At 67.4% G+C, this 22332-nt stretch overlaps 1 protein-coding gene, 1 long non-coding RNA gene and 1 pseudogene across 2 annotated transcripts; 1 reads left to right on the forward strand and 2 right to left on the reverse strand.

Annotated features, from left to right (window-relative positions):
• Nucleotides 1–10644: 10644 nt before the first annotated feature.
• Nucleotides 10645–10763, reverse strand: LOC118601323 (annotated as a pseudogene).
• A 6161-nt stretch (nt 10764–16924) lies between these two features.
• LOC118615056 lies at nt 16925–19538 on the reverse strand. Its single transcript, XR_004956332.1, has 2 exons — nt 18882–19538; nt 16925–17962 (listed from the first exon to the last, which is right to left on the reverse strand). It is a non-coding gene; the product is annotated as an uncharacterized LOC118615056 (long non-coding RNA).
• Nucleotides 19539–19623: 85 nt separating this feature from the next.
• On the forward strand, nt 19624–21941 carry LOC118615053. Its single transcript, XM_036239330.1, has 2 exons — nt 19624–20673; nt 20909–21941. Exons 1-2 carry the CDS (start codon nt 20066–20068, stop codon nt 20919–20921), a joined length of 621 nt encoding a protein of 206 aa, XP_036095223.1. The 5' UTR covers nt 19624–20065; the 3' UTR covers nt 20922–21941.
• The last annotated feature ends 391 nt before the right edge of the window (nt 21942–22332 follow it).

Below are 22332 nucleotides of genomic sequence, written 5' to 3' on the forward strand. Positions count from 1 at the left end.
CATAAGCGTATGTTTTCAGTTACCAGGGGTGGAGTTGGGATTTTACTGATCTGTCCCCTTCTCCGCTGCCCCCGCCCACCATGTGCCTGCCACCCGCGTCCTCGGGGTTTGCCAGCACACTTCCCATTCCAGGAGAGATTCACACTCACACGAAAGCCCCGAGGTGGCACGGGGCCCCCCACGCGAGGTCCCGCGTCCCGCTCGCCTCACGGCGGTGTGGGGGGCAGCGCGACCTCTGTCCTGCGTCCAGACTTCCTGTTTCTGCCCAGGGCCCCGGCCGGGACCCACACGGCAGCTGGTCCCGTCACGAGGAGCTGGTCGGCAGCTCCTCAGGGCTGGGACGTTTCTCAGACGCCCACGTTTTCGCGTCCTTGATGCTTCTGAGGACCAGTCGGGTGTTTCCGTAGACTGTCCCTCTACTGGGACGCGTCTGCTGTGTTTCTCGTGACACAGATGACGGGTCAGGGGGACCGTAGAGGCGAGGGGCCCTCCTCGTACACCCCACAGGGGTGCTGCATTGACGTGGCTTCCCGCCCGGCCGCCAGGCTGGGGCACACTTCCACGCTGCTCTGTTGGAAATCCGTCCCCACCTTCCTCGCGGTCCTGTGGAGGGTCGTCGCCGCGCACAGCCGCACCTGGGGACGGGGGTCGCGCTCCACCTCGGGGGGCGGGGGGCGGGGGGCGCCCATGTGGCGGGTTTCGAGTCTCCGCCCCAGGGGTTTTCTGTTTGCGCCTTTACTGTTCGATGGCTTATTTGTGTCACCGTGGACTCCCGGGCGTTTATGTTACACTTTGGGCCAGAATTCGATACAAAACGGCTTCGTTTCTCGCCTCATCCAGCTCTGGGCAGCTGGGGGCCTTCGGCTGCCGCTCGATCCCTATTGCCAGACAGCCCGTCATGGTGGGTTTGTGAGGGGCATTGAGCCCCTCACTCTCTGGCATCGTAAGATTCCCCAGGCTCCTGGTGTATGTTCCCTGCCCCCTCCCAGGATCGGCCGGTTCTCTAAGGCGCCCCAGGCCCCTTTCACTGGAGGTGGTGTCAGAGGCGGGGGTCTGGGTGCTGGGTGCTCCTGGCTATCGGGGTGTCGTGGCGTGTCGGGCCTCTCAGCGGACGGCGTGCGCGCGCACCCACAAGCCTCTCTGTGTGGAGCGTCTGTGTCCGGGCGACGCTGACCGTGAGGTCGCACCTGCGCCTCTGGCTCTCCCTCGTCAGTCACCAGGTGCATGACTCCGGTGCCACCCCCGCCCACAGTGGGGACCCCGGCTCCCGGCCCCGATCGCGCCACTCCGCTGCCGTCTGCCCTCGGTGGGTTCCGGACGGCCCCCCCGCGCCCCGTGGGAAACCACCCACGGGTGCTGCGGTCCCGGCCTCGTCCGCGTCGCCAGCACCCGCAGCTCCTTCCCGGCGCCGTCCGCCGGCTCGGGGACGTTGGACCGGCCTCCATGCTCTGGGTCTCACACGGAGGCTTCCGGGAACGTGCTCGGGTGACCGCGGTGGGCAGATGAGACTGGCCGCAGGGGACGTCTCGGGGCCCCTCCGGCTGGAGCAGGAGCGGGACCTGTGAGCACGAGCGGCGGTCACTCCTGCCACGTCCTGTGGCAGGGCATCCTCGGGCGAGAAGAACCGAATCACGCGACCCCTTTAGAGGCCGAGGGCTTTCTCCGGGGCCGGCGGGGGACAGGTCGCAGCGCTCCGAGCCGTCGCTGGCTCGGAAGACAGAGGGCCGTGTGGGAGGAATGCGGGTGGCCCTCGGAACGCAGAGACGGGCAGCAGGAAGGGGGCCTGGACCCCTGCACACGGAGGGCCGCCCTGGGCCCACGGCCTCACCGAGCGGGAGCGGCTCTTCCCTGACCTCTGACCCGCTGCACCTGGTGGCCCCGGACCCACGCCACGCGGGCCGCCTGACCGCAGATGCGAGCTGCTTGGTGGGAGTTGGTGGCGAGCCGCCAAGCGGGGGGCGATTTGTCATGCGGCCGCAGCTGGCCGGCGCAGGAACATGTCCCCACCTCTCTCCCCTGAGCACCTGAGAGTCACATTGCGTGCGTGGGGGAGACGCGTATTTCATGTAACAAGAAACTCCCAGAGCTCTCTAAATCAGGGGTCCCCAACGCCCAGGCCGCGGACTGGTCCCGGTTCCTGGACTGTCAGGAACCGGGCCGCACAGTGGGAGGCGAGCGGCCGGCCAGCGGGGGAGCCGCATCTGTCTTTGCGGCCGCTCCCCACCGCCTCAGGTCCTTGGGCCTCGGATGGCCGTAGGAGCACCGGTCCCCGGTGCCACACAGGTCAGGGACTGCTGCTGCACACCCTTAGGTCATTTTACTCTCCCGTCAGCAAAATGTTGAGTTTCGGCTGCCAGACATCTTTCCGATGGCCGGCACCGTCGGTCTGTGGATTTGAGCCCTCTGCCGGGTGTGCACTGGGCACCTCCCTGCGACTTTAATCTGCGTTTCCCAGGCGTCCCCACATGCCAGGCACCTTTTCCCGCGTTGCTGGCCACTTGTATGTCTCTCTTCGTGAAATACCTACGTGAATATTTTGCCCATGTGAAAAAACTGGGTTGTCTGTATTTTTAGGGTGTGTTTGTTGGCGTCCTCTACAAACTCTGAACGCAGGTCCTTGGGCAGAGATTGCGCCGCGGACCCTTCCCCGGTGTCTGGATTGCCTGTGCGTTTCCTTAACGGCACCTGCGCGAGCACAAGACTTTGATGCTGATGAAAACAACGTATCAGGTTCTTTTCCTGTATAGCTGGTACTTTTGTGACCTGAAAGAAATCTCCGCGAGGCCATGAAGATTTTTCTCTCACGTTTTCCGCCGGAAGGTTCTGGGTCGACGTTGAGGCCAGCGATCCTTCCTGGTTTCGTGTTTGTGCAAAGAGTGAAATGGAAGTTGAGGCTCCGTTTTGTTCTCTGTGGATATCTGGCTGTTCCGGCGCCATTTGTTAGAAAGAGTTTCTGTCTCCGTTGCAGGGACTCGGCATCTCAGCTGGAGACAGACCGCCCACATGTTCGGGGGTCTCCTCGTGTCCCCCCCGCTCTGCTTCCCATCAGCCCGTCTGTCTGTCCTGCCAGACCACGCTGTCTTAATTACCACGGCTCTACACCAAGCCTTTGTAGTGCAGGTCCTCTGGTTCTGTTTACTTTACAAAATTCCGCTGGCTATTCTAGACCCATTTCAAATTAGAATCATCTTGTCAAAAACATTTTTACAAGCCCTGTGGAATTTTGATGGGACTTGCGGCGGGCCTGCACGTTGCTTGGCAGAGGGTGACGCTCTCGGCCACGCACGCAGTGCGTCCCCGTTAGGCTGTCCCGGCTCCCCTCGGCAAAGTCCCCCAGCCTTCTGCTTGCGAGCGATCCACATTTCATTCCTTATTTTGATTCCTGCGTATCTGATGTTTTCGATGCTATGGTCAGCTTTTTTGAAATTTAACTTTCCGAGTCTTCATTGCTAGCAAACGGAAATGCAATTGGTTTTTCAAGATGGACCCTCTGTTCCCGCGGCCTCGCCAAATATACTTCCTCGTTCTAGCAGCCTCCTTGGTCCTTTTAAAGGGAACTTGTGCCTAGAGGATCACGACTTCTTTAATCTGTACGTCTTCTGTTTCTGCTTCCTGCCACCTCGCTCCGGCTGGGACCTCCGTCCACGGTCACACGGAGGCGGCGAGAGGGGGCGTCTCCGCTTGGTGCCCGGCCTGGGAGGCAACATGCAAGGGTCTCGCCATGAAGCTCTGGGTTCTGCGGGGACTCCCGCCTCGAGCCGAGAACGTTCCCTTCCACCCCCCCACCCCCCCGTTTGCTCAGCGCTCCGTCGCGAACAGTGTTGAGTTTTGTCAGCTGCTCTTGCCGCATCTCCTGAGGGGACCATGTGGATTTTCCCTCCTGTTCTGTTAATGCGGCGAGTGACACATCAATCAAGTGATTGATTGTGGGGTGCTGGCCCCCCAGCCTTGCATCCCTGGGAGGCAGGCTCCTCGGTCACTGTGCAGTTCCCTTTTTATATACTGCTCAATTCGATTTCCCAGTATTTTATTGAAATGTCTTTATGTCTGTGTTTTTGAGGGATATTGGTCTGCAGTTTTCTTCCAATACCTTGTTTTCAGTTTTGGGTCTCAGGACCATGGTGGCCTCATAAAATGTTATTTTCTGGAAGGGTCTGCGCAGGACTGGCATTTCTTTCCTGAATGTTTGGTTGCATTCACCAGTGAAGTAGTCTAGGCCAGGAATTTTCCTTGTGGAAAGATGAAATGATAAATTGAATTTCTTTACCAGACATAGGTCTGTTCTGATCATGTGTTTCTTCCTGTGCCTGTTTTGGTCATTTGTATCATTCAAGAAATTTTTTCCATTTTATCTAAACTGCCAGATTTTTGGCCATCGACTCAAGGGTGATGTTGAAACATTATTCTCTTGACGTCCGCAGGGCGTGAAGCGATGCTTTCTCTTCCATCCCTCATATTGGTCATTTCATTTTTTTGGTCATCGGTCCGAATGGAAATTGTTCAGTTTTATTGACCCTGTCAAATAATCAGGTTTTCATTTCATTGACTTTTCTCTATATCGTTTTTTATCTTTTTTTCCCTTTTTGTGAATCCATTTTCTATTTCATCTATCTGTATTCTTTATTATTTCTTCTGCTTCTCAAGGGTTTGATTCCCATGTCCACAATCCTTGGCAGAGCCTGCCAGCTCTGCCCCCTGCCCTAGCAGCTGGGTCCCCAGGAGCGGGGCGACTGGGGACCACGCTCTCCAGCCAGGGGCTCTGGGGGCCCCTTCCTCCTGCACTGGGATAGGGGTGGAGGACTGCCAGGTCTGGAACCCAGGGCTCCCAGCCCCAGACTGTCCTTGGGGACAGAGCAGGGGGTCCGTGGCTCGCCAGGCTCTGCCCTCACTGGGGCCTGGGTGCCCCCGCCGCATCCTGACCTCCTTCCGGGCCCTGCGGGACTGGGCGGCAGAACCTGCTCCACGTGGAGCCGCCTGCGGCCGCTGGGGGGCAGTGCGGCCCTAGGAACCGCAGCCGATCCTCGTCGAGCCGCCAGCGGCCTCACGGGAGCTCTCCGACGCTCCCCACCTGATCCCTCGCCTCCCGAGTCCCTCCCCATTCCAGTCCCTCCCGCCTGAGCCCTCACGTGGGCGTCGGCGGTTAAGCAAGTGCAGCGCTGCGGGGTCCACTGCGCCCAGCAGGTGGCGCCAGGAGCTCAGGAACAGATGCGGCAGGAGGATGTGAGGGTGGGCGGGGGAGGCTGGGGACAGACCGGAGCTCGGTCCCTCCAGGCCAGGCCGTCCCCTCGGCGGCCGCCGGCCCTGTGGCTGGGGCTTTCCTTTCCCGCTCGCCATTCCCCGAGGCTGGCCCGAGCCCCACGCGCTGACCTCAGGGTGGAGCAGTGCCAGGCCTGGCGGGGCTCATTTTTCCCGAGGGACGGTCATTTATTAATTACTGCGGGGGCAGGGGGGTGGGGGGGGAGGCTGGAGGGGCAGGGGTGCAGGGTGAGTGGGTTGAGAGGCAGATACTCCCCGATGGCCCCATGGATTGGGGACAGAACATCTGGACCTCTCTCCTGATCCGGTGTAGGGGAGTGCAGGGACCTGGCTGAGCCAGCGGGGTGGGGGGGTAGCCCGGGGTCTGGGGGCTCAGGGCACCGATGGGGTGGGGCAGGGCAGAGCAGCCGGGACCCTCTGCCCGCCCTGCCGGCTGGATGGACCTGGAGATGGCACTGGGGAGGAGGCAGTGGGGTATGGGGGGGGGGGGTCAGATGGACCTCTCCCCTCCGGCCCCGGCTGGGCAGGGCAGTTATCCCCTCCGGCCTCTGGGCTGTCCCTGCTCTCTGTCAACACCCCCAGTCCCTCCTCCTAGGGGCCAGGTTGCGCCCCCCACCCTGCAGTCTGCACCTCCGCACATGGGCAGCCTGCCTGGGGTGGCAGGAGGCAATTGTCGCAGTGCTGTTGGGGGGAGCTCCGTGGGCGGCGGTGTGGGGTGTGGGGAGCATTGAGCAGGGAGGGGGCCACAGGCTGGAGGGAGTCTGCGTTGTGCCCGGTGGGCAGGGCAGGGCGTGCCAGTCCCCCAGGGCCCCTCCCCGGCCCAAGCAAACCAGAGCAGCAGCACGTGGTCAGCGGGCCCTCGGTTTGCCCAGGAAGGAAAGGCTGGGAAGCTATGGAGGTCCCATCTCCCAGTTCGTCCATCTCAGACCTGTCCATCCCTGGGCCTGTCCATCTCTGGGCCCCTCCCATGCAGGGCCCGGCCCGTCCATGCCCATTCTGCCCTGAGGGCCGACATGCCCTTCCCTGCCTTTCCCCCTCAGGTGCAGGGCCTGGGGAGGGGCGTCTGGGGGGCCGTTTGGTCCCCTCGAAGTGAGATGCTAACTCAGGTTGTACAGGGCTGGCTCTTCCTGGGAAGTGTTCTGGTTTGGGGCTCTCGGGGTTCACAGGACGGATGGCTGCAGCCTCCAGGCTTGGGCAGTTCTGCCTCAGGGGTCCTCACGGGGCCTCTGGGCGCCTGGGCTCCCCCAAGTCCAGGGCAGGGCATGCACGCACTGTTGGGGGCCAGCGGTGGGCAGAGGGCCCTGGGAACAGAGAGGGAGAGCCGCAGGTGTTCGGGCCTGACGGAGGCGGTTTAGCCCCGGGGGGGGGGGGAGGGGGAGGCGCTTGCCTGCAGGTGGGAGTGTAGCCGGTCCCTGCGCAGGGGGCCTCAGGGACCAAAGGGCGGAGAGCGGCCAAGCTCTGTAGCTGGGAAGCCGCAGTGTGGGGGTTGGGGGGAGCCGCCCTTCCCAGCTCCTACACCCGCCCCTCCAAGAATGCTGGAAAAGACCCCTAAAGCTAAGTGATACCCCCTGCCCCCAAGCCCACGGGGCCTTCAGGAACTTTCCCGAGGACCACCTGGCCCAACCCCTCATTGTACTGGTGTGGAAACTGAGGCACCAGGCCCAGCCGGCCTCCTGATGTCTTCCTCTCTGGAAGCCAGCCCCTTTCCCGCTGGGACCCCTGCCTCACCCCCAGCACCTGCAGCAGCGGCTTCTCCCAACTGCAGGCTGCAGCTTCAGCCCCGACCCCAGACTCACACCACCACCCCCCCCAGCCTCTCCAGCCCAGGGGCCTCTGAAATGCAGATGGAATCTTCTCCGCAGTGCTTAAACCCGGTGGTTCCCCAGAGCCCTCTGGACCAACCCCTGCTCCACGGAGGTGGGTGGTTTCGCACAAGCCCCGCCTCCCAGGCCCCGCCCCCAGGCCCCGCCCCCAGAGGCTGCCGGAAGCCCTGGCTGCAGCAGGAGGCCCAGGTGCTGCTCCGGCCTGCAAGGCCTCTCCTCTTGTGTCTGGGACTCTGCTCTGGTGTCGCGTCTCCTGAGCCGCCTCCCTGGCCCGCAGCCCAGGTCAGGCCCCTCTCTGGGCCCCCTAATGTCCAGAGGCCAGCCTTTCCATCAGCCCGGGGACCAGGGCCCAGGAGACTTTCGGGGGCTCAGGGAAATATTTTAATGTCTTAAAATCAGGAGAAAAAGCAATGTTGGAGAACAAGAAGTTGCTTTTATTTATTTATAATATTAATATATCTGTCCTTAGACCAACAGAGCCATTTTTACTATTTTTTGGTTTTTATGGAGGAATGGTCTCGGGAGGTCACAGTACCGGGAGTCACACGTGTCACACCATAGACCGGTCCCTAAGCTCCCCGATGCCATGCTGACCACGCCGGCCCCCTCGCCTGAGGCTGGCCGGCCTGCTGGACCGGGGCACCTGGGCCCCAGCTCCGCACGGCTCCAGGTGGATGCGTGCGGGTCTGGCTGCCCTCTAAGGCCCTCCCCGACTCACTTTCCGGGTGCCTCAGCCCTAAGGCCCATGGGGGGACCCGGGGCTCTGCTCTGTCAGCCTTGGGGAACAGCAGGCGGTCGCCCGTCTGGGGGGATGGGGAGGGCCTGCCAAGCTGCTGGTACCAAGAGGGCTTCGAAGCAACTCAGAGGCCCCGTAAACCGGGTGGGGAGGGTGATGAAACCCCAATAACCCCAGAAAGGAAAAGGGCCCTCCCTGGAAGCAGCCAGGAGCTGCCGGGTGCCAGCCTGCAGAGCGTGCTATGGGCGAGGCGTGCCGGCCGCCGTCCTCGGGGTGAGAGAGTGCGCCCACACTGCCTCCCCACAGGGGCTGCGTCGGGCGCGGGCTGCAGGGTGCGGGGCCGAGCCTGCCGCCGTCTCCCCACAGCTCTGTGATGTGGGGCCCGTAGCGGCTGGGGGAACCGGCCGCCACAGCTACACTCTGCCCACGCTCCCAGAGCCCACTGACGCCCCCCAGCGGGCGGCACTGCCTCTGGGCAGAGCACAGGAGCCGTGGGTGGGCCGACTCGGGGCTGGGGCCGGCCTCCTCCTGGGGCTTTGCTGCTCCCAGCCCCGGCCAGTGCTGGTGGCGGCAGGGGGACAGGGCCCCAGGCCCCGCCGGGTGTGGGCTGGGGCAGCGTGGGCCGCGTGGCCGTTGTCCGGCATTCTCCTGTGAGAGGGGCCCTCCCTCCGGCCGCACCCCTGTGGGTCCCATTGTCAGAAGCCGACCTCGGAGCTGGGGAATGTCAACACTGCAGGCATGCCACCTGGCATCTGGCGCCCTTGTGAGTCCCCTGCAGCTGAGATGCCGCTGCTACTCATCACACCGCTGGGAGGAGCCCCTCCCACAGCCCTGTGACCTCCAGACTGGATTCGACAGAGATTAGAGCTTCAAATAAATAGCCCCCCACCCCAGCAGATTCCCAGCCTGACCCTGGGGGGCTCGGGCAGCCCGAGGAGGTGGCTGCATGGACCACAGAGCCCAGGGTGACCCCCGCTCCCACCCTGGGCCCGGACCCGGCTCTGACTTCCCAGCCCAATGGACTGCATGTCCTTCCACCCCAGCGAAGGCCGCCATCCAGGCAGCCCCTGCCCCCCGGAGGGCATCCGTGGCGCCAGGCTAAAGTGTCCTTCCACGAAGCGGTGACGGGCCGCCGGCCGGACTGGCTTGGATCACGCACTGGGCGCGCTCGGAAATCGCTGGCCCTGTCTCGCTGGGCTCGCTAGCTCCCGGGGCTGGCCACGCAGGCCCGCGGTGCTGGACGTGGCACGCTGCCACACAGCAGGGCTCGGCCGGCCGTGGGCCGGCCAGGCGGCCGGGCGCCCGCCTCCGCGCTGGCCAGCCGGGTGCCCGTGGCTCCCCGGGCCTGCACTCCGCTCTCCTGGGCTGGTCCCAGTCCCGTTGAAAGTGCAGGAGGGGATGAGGTGACACTCAGCAGAGTGAGACGCCGCCTTCCAGGTCCCCGGTGCCTGACCCCTGCTAGCGCAACCCAGGGTGGCCTCGACCCGGGGCTGAGGCCACAAGGAGCCAGAGGCGGACGAGGCCGGAGTTTGGGATCTGCAGACGGGGCTGAAACTCGGGCTGGGGCCAGGTTGGGCCGTGCCTGAGTCAGGGCTTGCCCTCAGACGGGGGGCAGGAGGGGGGACCGGTCTGTGGCTGGGGCAGGACTGACCTGGGTTAGGGCCGGCTCGATCCGGGCAGGCTGTGTCTGTCCCCAGTCGGTCCGTGCCAAGCTTTCGTAGCTGAACTCTGCTTCCTCTTGGCCAGCACCCAGCAGCCGATCCCCGGGGAGAGCCTCGGTTCCCTGCAGCCACATTCCCACGCCTGCCTGGGGGCTGGCCAGAGAGCGGCGGGGTGGCGAGGGGCTGCCTCCCGGGGGACCCGCGTCTCACCCTGCCCGGCCTCTGACGGTGGCCCATGCCTTCGGCAGAGGCAGCTCCTGGCCTGGTCCTGTGCCCTGGTGCCCAGCGAAACGTGGGGTGGCGGAGTGTCCTGGAGGTCTGCGCACTGAGGCGGGACGGCGCCTCTCGGGCTGGCAGAGGCTGATGTGGGCTGGTGGCTGTGGGCCTCCATTTCCACATACGGCCACGCAGAGAGGGAGCATCTGTTCAAGGCGGCCCTCTAGGCTGTCCTGAACCCCACGTCCCACTGCCCCCGACCCCCATATCTTGCAGTGGACATCTGACCGGCCAGGGACTTATGGGGGCCACCGTGGGCCTAGGTCCCCACTGGCCTGGCACGGTGGCTCCCCGCAAGGAGCCTGTTTGCCTTGAAACACCACAGGTCCCCGTGGGACCCGGTGGCTTAGGGGAGGCCAGGGCCAGCCAGGCCTCAGAAGAAATGGATTTTCTGGGGGTCAGAGCCTGTCGCAGAGGGCTGTGGCCACTTCTGAAGGGACTGGCCGGCAGCCAGGGCAGGCCTGGGACAGGGTCTCCTCGGGTGGCGCCCTGGGCTCAGTCAGCCTCGTCGGTTCCGCTGGGCAGAGCTGAGGTGGCAGCCTGTGACTCCCCCAGGCCCTGGGAACTCCTGCCTGTCTCAAGGGCCCCTCCACGACACACCGAGGACGAGGGCCCCAGTCGTCGGTCGTGCGGTTTTCCTGTTGGGGCTCCCAGCTGTCCTGAGGTAGCCCCCCATCTCCCGGCCTCCTGAGGGAAAACCGAGGTCAGCAGCGCCCTGACGAGGTGCTGGGCGCCATGCCCGCGTCACCTGCGTAGGCGACCCCACTGGCCTTTCTTCGTTTATTTTATTTTATTTTATTTTATTTTATTTTATTTTATTTTATTTTATTTTATTTTTTATTTATTTTTATTTTTATTTTTATTTTATTTTATTTTATTATTATTATTTTTATGCCTGCAGCACCTGGCCTTCCTAGGCGGTCTCCCATCCAAGTACTAACCAGGCCCGACCCTCCTTAGCTTCTGGGACCAGACGGGATCAGGGGTGTTCTGGGTGGCGCGGCCGCAGACCCCACTCGCCTTTCTGGTCCTTAGTTTTGAAGGGGGAAGCTGAGGACCAGAGAGGGGCAGGGCCTCGTCCAGGTTAGGACAGGAACCTGCCTCCTCGCCTCCCCTGCCCGTGCCCTCTGCCCCCTGGGGCGGCTGCAGGCCAGGCCAGGCGGGCCGGGACACGTGCCCAGCGTGGGCCGCGCCTTCCGCAGCTGCTCAGCTGGTGCTGCAGCCTGGCCCCCTCCCCAGCCTCCCTCTGGGCCGTGTCTCGACCTGCAGGGGCCCTGGCCCCAAGCCCAGAGGGAAGCCTCATCACCCGCCTTCCTGGGACAGGAGGACAAGTCCCAGCCTGGCCGGCTCCCGGGTGCCAGCTCCGAGCGTGAGAAAATGCCGAGCTGAGGAGGAAGGTGTGGCAGGTGGCCGGGGCGTGAGCGCCCGCAGCCGGCAAGTGCCCGCTCCACTCGCCCGCAGGAGCCCGGCTCCTCCCGGGCCCCGGCCCTGGGCCCAGCCCCGGCCCGTCAGGAGCTGGCCTCGGCACCCCTCCTCGGGCCGTCCCCGGCCCCTCCCGGGCTGGCCCCCCATGCAGTGCCCCCAGTCCCATCGGCTCTGCTCCCCCAACGTGACGTCGCTGCCTGTGACCACTGCCTGGTGCTTCTGTCCACCTGCTGAGCTGGGCGGTTTGTCCACGTGGGCAGAGAGTGTCTGCAGAGAGGCGAGTCCCCAAAGCATTTTCTTCCCATCAGGGTCACTGGAGCCTGAGCTGTGCCAGCCCTTGAGGACAGGTGTGAGGCCTGAGAGGTGCCCACAGCCCCCTCGAGAGGCCCCTGCTCCCCAACAGGAGGGCAGGACAGAGAGCAACCAGGCCCCGCGGTCACACAAGGCCGGGCACACCTCAGTCTGGTCTCTAGTCCCGTGAGTGACCCTGGGTCCTCCATGGGTCCCCGGTTTGCTGGAGGGAGGGGGTGAGGAGAAGAGAGGACGCAGAGCCCGCAGGTGCGACCGTGGGTGGGCTCCTCCCTGAGCCTTGACCCCCCAGCGGGGGTGAGCCAGCAGGGGGGTGGCAGCGCTGTCCTCTGAGCCGCCAGGGCCGGTGGCCTTGCCCGGGCATGTGCCTGCTCTCACTCTAAGCTGCCTGATGGGGACAGGCTGCGGCAGAGCCGAGAGGCCCGCCAGGTCGGCAAGCATGGCCCCCCCCCATAAGGGGACCCTGGTCGAGACCCTCCCACGTTCCCCAGGTTCTAAATGTCCCAGGAGCCTGGCCAGGCTTCGCAAAGGCCCCCGAGGACTCCTGCAAGGCTAAGGGCGACTCTATCTCTGCCCGGGAACTCCAGGAGGGCTCCCTGGAGGAGGTGGCTGGTGCCCTGGCACCAGAAGACCAACATGACTTGGAGCGGGGCTGAGCGGCTGCAGGAGCAGTGCCTGAGGGGTGGGGCAGGGAGAGCTAGGCAAGGCGGCAGCGGGGGCGGGCGGGATGAGGCCGCGGGAGCAGGGGGCTCGGCCTTCACCCCGTGAGCGGGGGCGCCCGCCGAGCGCAGGCTGGAGCCCAAGGAGGACCTCGCGTTAGGAGGATGCGGGGTGCAGGCAGGGCCTGGCCCGCACGGCCATGTGGGGCAGCCCGGCCGGGTTCCGTGCAGACCGTGGCCAGAGGGGCCTGGTTCCCCGCAGAGAGGAGCTGGCCTGGCTCCGGGAGGCTTCTGGCCGCAGGGCCAGCCCTGCTCCCTGCCCCGGCAGCCCCCCGACAAGGAGGCGGCCCACGGCCTGGTGACCCGCAGCCACCGTGCTTCCTCGCCATCTGCCGTAGAGGAAGGAAGTCCCTCGCGCCTGGTCCCATCTGTGGTGGCCAGGGCCGGGAACAGGAAGCCAGGGGCATCGGGCTGCCTGCCCACCTGTCCTCAGCCTGCCGCTCACCCAGGAGGAGCAGGAGGGGCAGGGAGGCTAGGCCTGGGGCTGGCCAGGCCCTGGGGTCCAGCCGGGTCCAGGACCCACCGCCAGGCCTGATGCTGCTTCTCGGCCCTGATCACCCCGGTGTGGAGAAGCATGCCCGGGCGGTACCCACCGTCTCTCCCTGGCACCCAGGGTCCCCTCCCACAGGCCCGACCCGAACCCCTTGTCCCAGGAGACAGCCAGTATGTGTGAGTCTTGACCCGAGGGGCCGGCACTGGGGAAGGCGGACCTGGTCACAGGCCCCGGGCCCTTGGGAGCAGCGGACGGTCACAGCCGGCCCCTCTCGCTCGTGCAGGGCATGGCGCAGGCTCTCCCAGAGGCGGACAGAAGGAGGGTCTTGGGCAGGTGGCCCACTCCCAGGAGTGTGGGGACAGGGCGGACTTCCCAGGCTGCCCCCAGGTCAGGGACCGGCTCAGGCCCGGCGGCCGCAGGGTCTCACGGCCCTGCCCAGCTGGGACCTCTCAGTGTGCCTGAGAACCCCAGGGCGCTGAGCCATGGGGGTCTGGTCCCCGAGTGTCCCCCCCACAGGAGAAGAGCCTGAGAATCGGGGCGGCGGGGGCAGGTCGGGGCCTGAGCGACCTGCATTCCTGCGCTCGGCGCGCGTCGGTGCCCCAGAGTGGGCAGAAAGCCTGGCCCCAGGCCCCGGGCGGGTCCAGGGCGGGGGCCCTGGAAGGCCCCATCCTTCACCTCCACCCCCAGGGGAGAGGCAGGCGCTTCCTTCCCTGCGCTCTCACGAGCCTGAGCCAGGCCCCGGGGCCTCAGGTGGGCGTGGGACAGGTATCTGCCTCCTTCCCTTCCCCAGGCCACCAGTCACACCGCCGGGCCTGGCACAGGCTGGAGCCAGTGGGTCCCAGGCAGAGCTGCGAGGCCCTGGGCGCCCCCGCAGCCTGCTCTGCCCCGGTGGACAGAGCCCAGCCAGGCCTGCAGAGGGTGTGTCCGGCGTGGCACAGGCTGGTGCATGGGGCCCGGGAGCCGGGCACTGGGCTGTGGCCGGAGGCCCGGCCTGGGGCCCAGCCCATCCCCTCCCCTCTCTGGGCCCGAGTCCTCGTTTCTCCAGCTCCCAGCTAAGCCTCACAGCAAGTGCCCTCTCGGCCTTAGCAGGGCCCCCAGGGCTCCCCCAGGCGCCCCGGCCCTTCCCACCGCCAGGCCAGGCGGAGCCTCTGCCGGGCCGGGAGCTGGGAGCCGGCCCTGCGGTGCCGTTCCCAGAATCTATCTCTGCTCCAGGCAATTAATTATCTCCACTGGGCGAGGCCACCCCAGATAGGAGGCACCAGGCGGGCTGGGAACACCCTGGGCACCCCCGCCCCGTGCCCGGCCTGGGCCTGGTGAGGTCACGCTCGCAGCGGCTGCTGATAACCGGCCTGGCTGGGGGCTCCGGGCTCTGTAGCCCGCGCCCTGTGGGGGAGCAGAGATAACCAGGCCCCTCCCACCCCCAGACCAGCCCGGCCTGGGCCCGGGTGCCCTGGGAGACGGGGCCGCAGTCCCCCGGGTGCAGCTCCGTGGCTGTCGTCCTGGGACTGTCCCTCCTGGGGGGCGCGGGGCCATCGTCACTCCTGCTCCCGGCTCCAGGCAGGGCTGGGGGCGGGGCCTGCCGGGCAGGGGCTGTGGCAGCCGTGTGGGGTCAGTTCTCGCTGTGACTGCCACCCTGCGCCCAGCACCCTGGCCTTCTCTGGGCGCACTGGGCAGAGCTGGGCTGCTCCCTCCTCTCGGCCCCTCTGCTTGGGGGGCCACTGGGCTCCAGGCCACAGGCTGCCGCCCTGGCCTTCACCACACCGTCCCCCGGGCTCCTCTCGAGAGTCCACCGGAGCCTGACCCCTCACAGGTCCCTCTGACGGGGGTCCCTGAGGGCGAACCTGGGCCTGGGGCGTCGGCCAAGGACTGGCTGCACCCTCGGGTAGGCCCCTCATGACCCCACGCACGGAGGGGGAGGGGCAGTGCTCCAGCGTGCACTTGGGGGTGCTGGCGAGCACTTGACCCCCGAGGCTCTAAGACGGGAGGGATCTCTGCCCAGGGCCAGGCCTCCCGCCCTGTGTGGGGCATGAAGGCAGCATGTCCCGGGCTGGGCTTGGGCGGCCTGTCGGAGGGAGGAGGGTGGGCCCTGAGCACAGGCAGACGGCCTAGCCCCCTGCGGCCCTTGGGGCCGGTGTGGGCTTCAGTGGCCGGCCGAGGCGGCTGGGAGCCCATCACCACTCGGGCATCAGCTGGGTGGGGGTGGCCTGTGGTCGTGGCTGGCCCTGGCCACCCCCGCTCCCAGCTGCCTCCTGGGTGACCCCTGGCCGGCCCCATTGCGTGCAGCCACAGGCGGCCAGTTTTCCGGACCCCACGTTCGTTGCACAAGCTCGCGAGGTCATCAACACAGGACTGAATTTCACCACCGAGTCCCCAGCCCGGCTTCCTCTTTGCTGTGTTGATGGCCTCGGCAGAGTGTGAGCAGAGAGCTGGCCCCCGCCCCCGCGCCGCCCCACCCTCCGGGTCAGGGCACAGGCCTCCGACAGCTCCGTCGGGGCCCCAGGCACGTCCCCGGGGCTGCCGGACTCGGCAGCGGCACTGGGACACGGCGACTCTTGCGCCCCTCGCCGGGTAAAACACCACGGGCCTCCGGGGGCCCCTAAAACCCTCGTCGGCCTCCGGGAAGCCCCCTCGGCCTGCTCCACCTGGAGGGGTCTCGGCCTCCCTAGGCCGCCCCACCGCCTGCTCACAGACACCCCTGTGCCTGTCCCTGCCTAGCAGTGACCGCTCCGGGGTTGCTGGGGGACAGTGCGTGTGTCCAGCTCTCCTCCGTCTTCCTCCGCTGGACTCGGGGGGCGCACTGCCCCCCCCCACAGGCTTGCTGATTGCCTTGCTTTCTTCACCTGTTGGAGAGGCGCTGGGTCCCCTCAGGGGGACAGCGGAGACAGCGCAGGCTTCTCTGCACCGGGGACGCTCACAGAGCAGTCGGGGACAGGGCTGGGGGCCGAGGGTTAAGCTCCGGCCCTGGAGCCAGGTCTCCTGGTCCCTGTCCCCTGGGCTCTGAGCCCTCAGGGGGAGGGACCCCTGGCGGGGACGTGCCACAGGGGTGGGTGGACAGTCGCCTGCCACCCAGCAAAGGGCGCCGCGTTCACAGAGCTGCCAGGTGAACCTGCTCAGGGCAGACAGACGGCAAGAAAGGAAAAGACAGGGGGGGCCGGCCCGGAGGTCCCCTCATCGGCCTGGCCGCCACCCCGCCAGCCAGGGCTCTCGAAGGACCGGGGCGGCCCTGGGCGGCGGCTTCGCGGCCTGCGCCTTTTCCCGGTCACAGCGGTTCTCACGCATCTCGCCCGGCCGGGCGTCTGAGGTCACGTCACCCGTGAATCCTCGCTCAGAGCAGACGGTGCCCACGCCCCTCCCACAGTCCCCACCCCAGCTGGGGGCCGGCGGACGCCCTCACCCCAGCTGCCCGTGGGCTGCCGCTGGCTCGCGGGCGCGGGCGGGGCTCCCTTAACAGCAGAGAAGCTCGGTGAGCAGGCGGGGGGCGGGGGCCCCCATCTCCTCTCTCATGCCCCTCCCTCCTCCCGGTTTCGGCCGTGTGCACTTTATTGCCCTGAAACACAGGTAGCACACCCAGCCCGCCTGTCTCTCTCTGCACCTGCCCGGGCGGCTTCTGGGCGCCCCCGCTCACCCTCCCGTCCTGGGGACCCCCGGAGCCGCTGCGTGCGGGGGCCGGGCGCAGAGGGCAGGGCTCCAGGAGCCCCCGATCACCCCCAGTCAGGCAGCTCCCCGGCAGCTGCTCCCCTTCTCATCCGGCCTCCTTCACTTTGCAGCGGCTCGAGGGACCTCGATCGCCCCAATTCTCAGGCGAGGCTCTCAGGGCCAGAGAGGCAGACAGACCTGCCCGAGGCCACCCGGCCAGGCAGGGGTCCCTCCTCTGGTGCCCTCTCCCCACACCACCTCTGAGAGGCGTGGAGAGTCACCCCAAAGCCTTATGGCTCCAACCAGGCCCCACTCCCTGAAAAATTCCCTGGTGGACACAGGGCGTGTGCGCAGCGGGCAGCAGGGCCGGTTCGGGGACTGGGGACTGTCCCCTGGGGCCCTGGGGCCCTGGGCCAGCCTTCCAGCCCACGTCCCAGTGGCCCTGTCCCCGTCCCGGCCTTCGGCTCCATCCCTCCCTGCCTGGACCCTAACCACCCCCCACGCAGGCACCCAGAGACAGCGAGACAGCCCCGTCCCCGCCGCCCCCCCCCCCCCCGTCCCGGCTGCTGCTCACGGGGCTCCCATTCTGCCTGCCTCCTGCACCAGCGCTGTCCTGACCGAGGACCCCGTCCCAGAGACCCCAGACCCGCCACCGCGCTGACGCGCCCACTCTGCACCTTCCAAGGCGGCCTCCCCCTGGGGGCGTCATGTCGCCCGGGCCCAGAACCCCCGAGCCCGGGCCCCAAGGCCGAGCCCCAGCTCCCCAAGCTTAGCATCACCCCCTCTCCTCCACACCTCTGTGGCGGCCCGTGGCTCCCCAGGGTCACTCAGCCCCCCACCCTGGCCTCCCTGAGGCCACCCCTTCGAGTCTAACCGTGGTGACAATTGCTGACCTGACTTGGCTGGCTACAGGTCCCGGGCAGGACTGAGCCCAGGCCGTGCGGGGGAGAGGGGCCCCAAGCCCCCAGCGCCTCCTCGCAGGCCAGGCCTCTCCCCAGCAGCCCCGCCCAGCCCCGCCAGGTCGCCCCGCAGGCCCAGCGTGTTTGGACAGCTGGACTGCAGAGCCGGCTGCAACCCGGCCCGGCTTCCCTGTGGCTGGTCTTTCTGGTGGCCCGAGCGGAGGAAATCACCCCCGTCAGGGAAGGGTAGCTCAGCTTGGGGGGGCAGCCAAAGTGGGGAGAACTCGGCCTCTGAACTTCAGGAAGACGTTGGGGGAGGCTGAGTTCCTGTGAACTGAGAAAGCGAAGCCCCCCACACCCTCTTCCCGCCACCCCCCCCCCCCGGCGGGAGGGCCAGGCAGCCCCACATAAACAGATGTGCGATGAGGGAGCTCCGGCCCGTGGCCCCAGGGAGCCGAGTGGATGGAGGGGCTGCTGGGCCCCCCATGCTCCCAGTCGGGGGCTCCGGAAGCAGAGGGGCGGGGGTGCTCGGGGCAGCGGGGAGACACGCACAGCCCCCCGCCGCCGGCCGGTTCCCGGGACAAGTCCGTGCCGCGGCTGGCGAGGCCGGCAGGGGTCAGCCAGCTGCCGCGTGTTCACGCTGTGTGCCTCAGTTTCCCCTCGAATCCACGGAGAAGCCCCCGATGGCGTGAGGGGTCCGGGCTTTGCGGGGTGTGGACGGCCAGGTTCCTGGAAGGAGAGGAGCAGACTGTGACCTTCCTCGCCCCATGTGGCGGTCACTCAGTCTGACGATGCGGTGCCCTGGCTAGGGGCGGGACTTCTGAGCCAGCACCCTCAAAGGCTCTCCTGGGGTGGCCCTGGGAGGAGTCACTGCCCAGAGGCAGGAAGGCCCCGGCCAGTGCACAGAAGGAGCTGAGAGGTTGTCGTCTGGTCTGAGTGCTCAGTGGGGGTAGCGGCGCCCGGGCTGGAGCTGAACCCTGACTCCACGCGCCTTCGGGGGGAGGCGGCCGTGACGAGCGCGGGCAGGACAGGCCCTCGGAGGAGGAGGGTGGGCAGGTGGGACCTGAGAAGGTGGGAGGGGGGACATGGGGGTCCCTGCCAGACACGGGGTCCTGCAGGCGGGGAGCGGAGGAGGTGGCAGGCACCCCGGTGCCTGGTCCGCTGCTGGCCTCTGCCCCTGATGGCCCAATAAGAGCTTTGCTCCGAGAGCCTCTGGGGTCGCTCCAACGCTGAGCACCTACTGTGCGCCCAGCTGTGGGGCGTCGGTGGGGGACACACTCCCACCACGGCAGGCCCTGCCTAAGCCCTGTTCCTCCTCAGGGCAGCCGCGAGGCGAAGGCCCAGCCTGCAGGAGGACACCTGGCTCAGAGAGGTCAGGCAACTTGTCCCACGTCCCACGGCCCACGGCCCACAGGAGTCTCGCTCCCCAGACCCTGTCCCGGGTCCCGGGCGGGAGCAGCACGAAGCCAGGCTGCGGCGAGACCCCCGCACTGCCAGTAGACCTGCGTTTCGGCCTGGGACGCCGCTGGCGGAGGCAAAGGGGCCGGGCCCGACCCCATTACGGGGATCAGAAGGGGCCCATGCCGGGGCCAGCCCCCGGAGGCCGAGGAGCCTCATTTTCCAGGACCTGGGGCCCCATTCCGACGACCTGGGTTCTCCTGCTCGCCTCTCCTGCGAGGACCCTCGGTTCTCATCTTCTGATCCCTGGAAGATTCCAGCACTCTGCTGGGACAGGGGTCTGGAGGCCAAGGGAACAGGATTTTGATTTATGCTTCTAGGTGCCGCGTGGCTTTGGGTCCCCAGCATCCCCACCTGGTCCCTTCGTGCAGGTCCAAAGCTGTAGCCGGGACAGCCAGGCTGGTTGGGTGACCCAGCTGCCCCTCCCACCCTGAGCCCGGCCTCCTGGGGACCACTTGGCCTGGGGCCACCTGTGAAGCCCCTGCTCTTGGTGCTGTGGCCTCGGTGACACCGAGTCGCCCAGCCTGGCACCCGCCCCCGCCCCCTTCCCCCGCTGGGCTGCTGCCTTGCCGCTGACCCCAGGGCTCCCACACACTGCCCCCCAGAGGGGCCTCCCTCCTCTGGCCCCGGGCCCAGCGAAGCCCCCTGCGCAGTTCAGTGCAGGGGGAGGCGTGGGCCGCTGACCGGCCACCCTGTCGCCACGCCAGGCTCTCCGTGAGGACCGGTCAGCTCTGAGGTCGCGCTTGAATGGCCTCTCGCTCTGTGGCCTAAACCGAGGCCCGGTGGTCGGCCGGCGGGGCTGGACAGGAGGCAGCCACTTCCTGGGCGGGCTGGTGACTCACAGGCCCTTTTCTGGGAAAGCGTCCCCCTCCCCCCCCCGCTCCGATGGCGCGGGGCTCAGTGTGGGGACCAGCTGTGGGGGGTACGGCTGTGATTAGAGGCCGGGGTCTGGGAGACGAGACGCAGGGGCAAGGGGGGGACGAGGCGCTTCGCCGGGGCACTGCCCGCCCTCTGGGCCCCTGGCCGGCTGCCCCGAGCTGCCCAGGACCTCCCCGGCCTGGCACACTGGCCCTGCCTGAGCCCGGGTCCGGGCCCCAAACGTGGTCCCCGGGAAGGGCAGAACGGCTCATGCCTGAGCCCTCCCTAGGTCCTCCTAATGGGAAAAACACTCCGCGCGGGGTCAGGCCCTGCACGCTGGCCTTGGTGACGCCCCGCATGGCCCAGGGGGCCGGTCCCTTGCGATCCCGCGGCTCAGGGGGGCTGAGACGCAGCAAAGCTGGGCACCGGCCAGGCCTGGGTGTCCGGAGGAAACAGGCCTTGATCAAGGGTGGGATGTAGGGTCTGTCCCCAAGGGGCTTCCAGGCCAGAGTCCAAATGCCATTTGCTCAGCAGGTCCCTGGAAAAACATCCTTCTGGGAAGGCTGCGGGTGGGGCCGGAGGGGACGAGGCCTCTGGCCAGGTCCGGAGCAGGGCCTGGGCCTCCTGAACAAACATGGAGAGGCCCAGGGCAGCCAGAGCCAGGCCCTGGGCCGGCCCCCTCCCAAGCCCATTTGGCCTCCTGGCCCTGGCCCGCTGCAGGGGATGCTGGTCTGCGGAAGAGACGGCCATCTGCTCCCCGCGTCAGGAGCCTCAGCCGCCGCCCTCCTCGGCCCTGCCCTGGGCGAATTTCTTTTTTTTTGTCCTAACAGCTCAATCGAGATGATTCATGTGCCAGGCAGTCTCCCGCCTGAAGGGTCCAGCCCGCTGGTGTTCAGTGCATTCCCGAAGCGAGTGACCGCCGTCCCTCCACCGGAGGACACTCTCCTCACCTCCAGGAGAGACTCCGTGGCCGTGGCTGCCTCCCGCCTCGAGCCCCCACCCCGAGGAGGCACGAGGCCGCGGTCCGTCTCCGTGGACGTCCCTGTCCTGGACATTTCATGTTACGGGACGCTGCGCGACGTCTTCCGTGACTGGCTTCTTTCGCTCAACACGATGACCTCAAGGTCACTACACTTCCTCCGCTGTGGGGCTGGACCATGCTCTGTTCGTCCGTCACCTGCTGACAGACCCTCGGGCGGCTGCCGTGCACACGCGTGTGCGGGCTGGCGTGAGGACGCGTGTTTCCCCCTCCCCTGGGCCCACGTGGGCCTGGGGCGGGCGGGGTCGTGGGGTCATATGGGAGCTCTGTGCGTAAGGCCTTGCGGGACTGACACCCCGTTTCCCCTTTTGCATCCCCAGCGGCAGCGCCTGAGGAGCCCGATCCCCACTGGCTCACCCTGGACAACGGGGGCCCCTCCCTCCGTGCGGCGGGGGCCACACTGGGGCGCAGCTGTGAGTGTGGGCGCCGGGCACACACGTGCACTGGCCTGGGCTGCACCCCTCAGAGGCGCCAGCATCGGGCACAGGCCCCCGGCCCCGCCCCCTGGGTGGTCGGCGTCAGCCAGGCGTCTGGGTGAGGCGGGAGGTCCGAGCGCTGGCCCGTCCTTCCCTAACCCAGCCCCACGCTGTGCCTGCCCAGGGCCTGAGTCGGCCCCTGGGCCTGGGACCAAACACTCGGCGTGAGGCTTCTGGAGGGTTCTGGAGGCCCCCAGAGCACCCCGGGCCCGTCGTGCTGGGCTCCCGTGGGTGCACATGGCTCAGCCACCACACACACCCCTGCCCCAGGCCCCACACGGCTCACACCGAGCGGTGTCTGAAGGAGCCCCTCCCCGCCTGTTCACACCCAGCTCCCCGACAGAAGCCAGGAATCGGGGTGCAGGGAGCGGCTCCAGCCGCCTCTCCGGGCTGGGCTATGTCCATCTGGGGGCTGCCACTCAGCCCATTTGCTCACTAGAAACAGTCGTCCCTGTTCCTGGCGGCCCCCAGAATGTGGCAGATGGCCAGACGCACGTGCCAGGCACCCCGGCCTCTGGGTCCCCAGGAGCGCCCAGAGGCTGGTGAAGGCCCCCCGCCAGCTGAGCCATCGGGCGGCCCGGGCTCGCAGCGGCTCTCTGGCCCTCAGCTGCACATCCTGGTGCGGCGTCTGCAGCCCCCCCGGGGAGGGCGGGGGTGGGCATCGCACGCGTCTGCCTCAGGGACGGGGCGACCCAGGCCCACCAGCCCCGTCCAGGGCAGAGCCAGAGCCACCTGGGACCCCGCGCAGGGCCGGCAGCCCCGCGCGCCCTGCACTTCAGGGCCCGTGGCGGTGGCTAGCACCCCACGCCCCACACTCAGCGCTGGCACCCCAGCTCCCCGGCACCGCATGCGAGGCCTGACAGAGCAGAGGCTCAGGAGACCCTCGAGGCCCGGGCACGGCGTCCTGCTCCCCCACTGCTCCTCGACAGGCCGCCCCCCGAGTGAAGCGGGCTCCTGCCATCACCCCAAGCCCAGGGCCGCACGCAGCACAGGGGCCCCTGGGCGGGTAGGCCCGCGGGCCTCACCTCAGCTGCTGGGTGCGGCCCACAGAGAGCGCCGTCCGGGCAGGCAGCGGGCGGTCAGGGCCACCGCTGCAGCAGGGGGCGGCCGGGCGGGGGCGGCCGGGCGGGGGGCGGCCGGGCGGGGGGCGGCCGGGAGGGGGGCGGCCGGGCACGGCCAGCCTGTGGGGCGGGTGCCCTGGTCCCCTGGCCTCTCCCAGGACACCACGGATGGGCAGGGCAGGGCAGGGAGGGCGGGGCCGGCAGCTG

The sequence above is a fragment of the Rousettus aegyptiacus genome, unplaced genomic scaffold, assembly GCF_014176215.1.
Source record: "Rousettus aegyptiacus isolate mRouAeg1 unplaced genomic scaffold, mRouAeg1.p scaffold_m13_p_3, whole genome shotgun sequence".
NCBI lineage: Eukaryota > Metazoa > Chordata > Mammalia > Chiroptera > Pteropodidae > Rousettus > Rousettus aegyptiacus.

Bases quoted from the DNA above. Each gene is read 5' to 3' on its own strand.
- LOC118615053 (XM_036239330.1), top strand. From the start codon at position 20,066: ATGCCATTTGCTCAGCAGGTCCCTGGAAAAACATCCTTCTGGGAAGGC.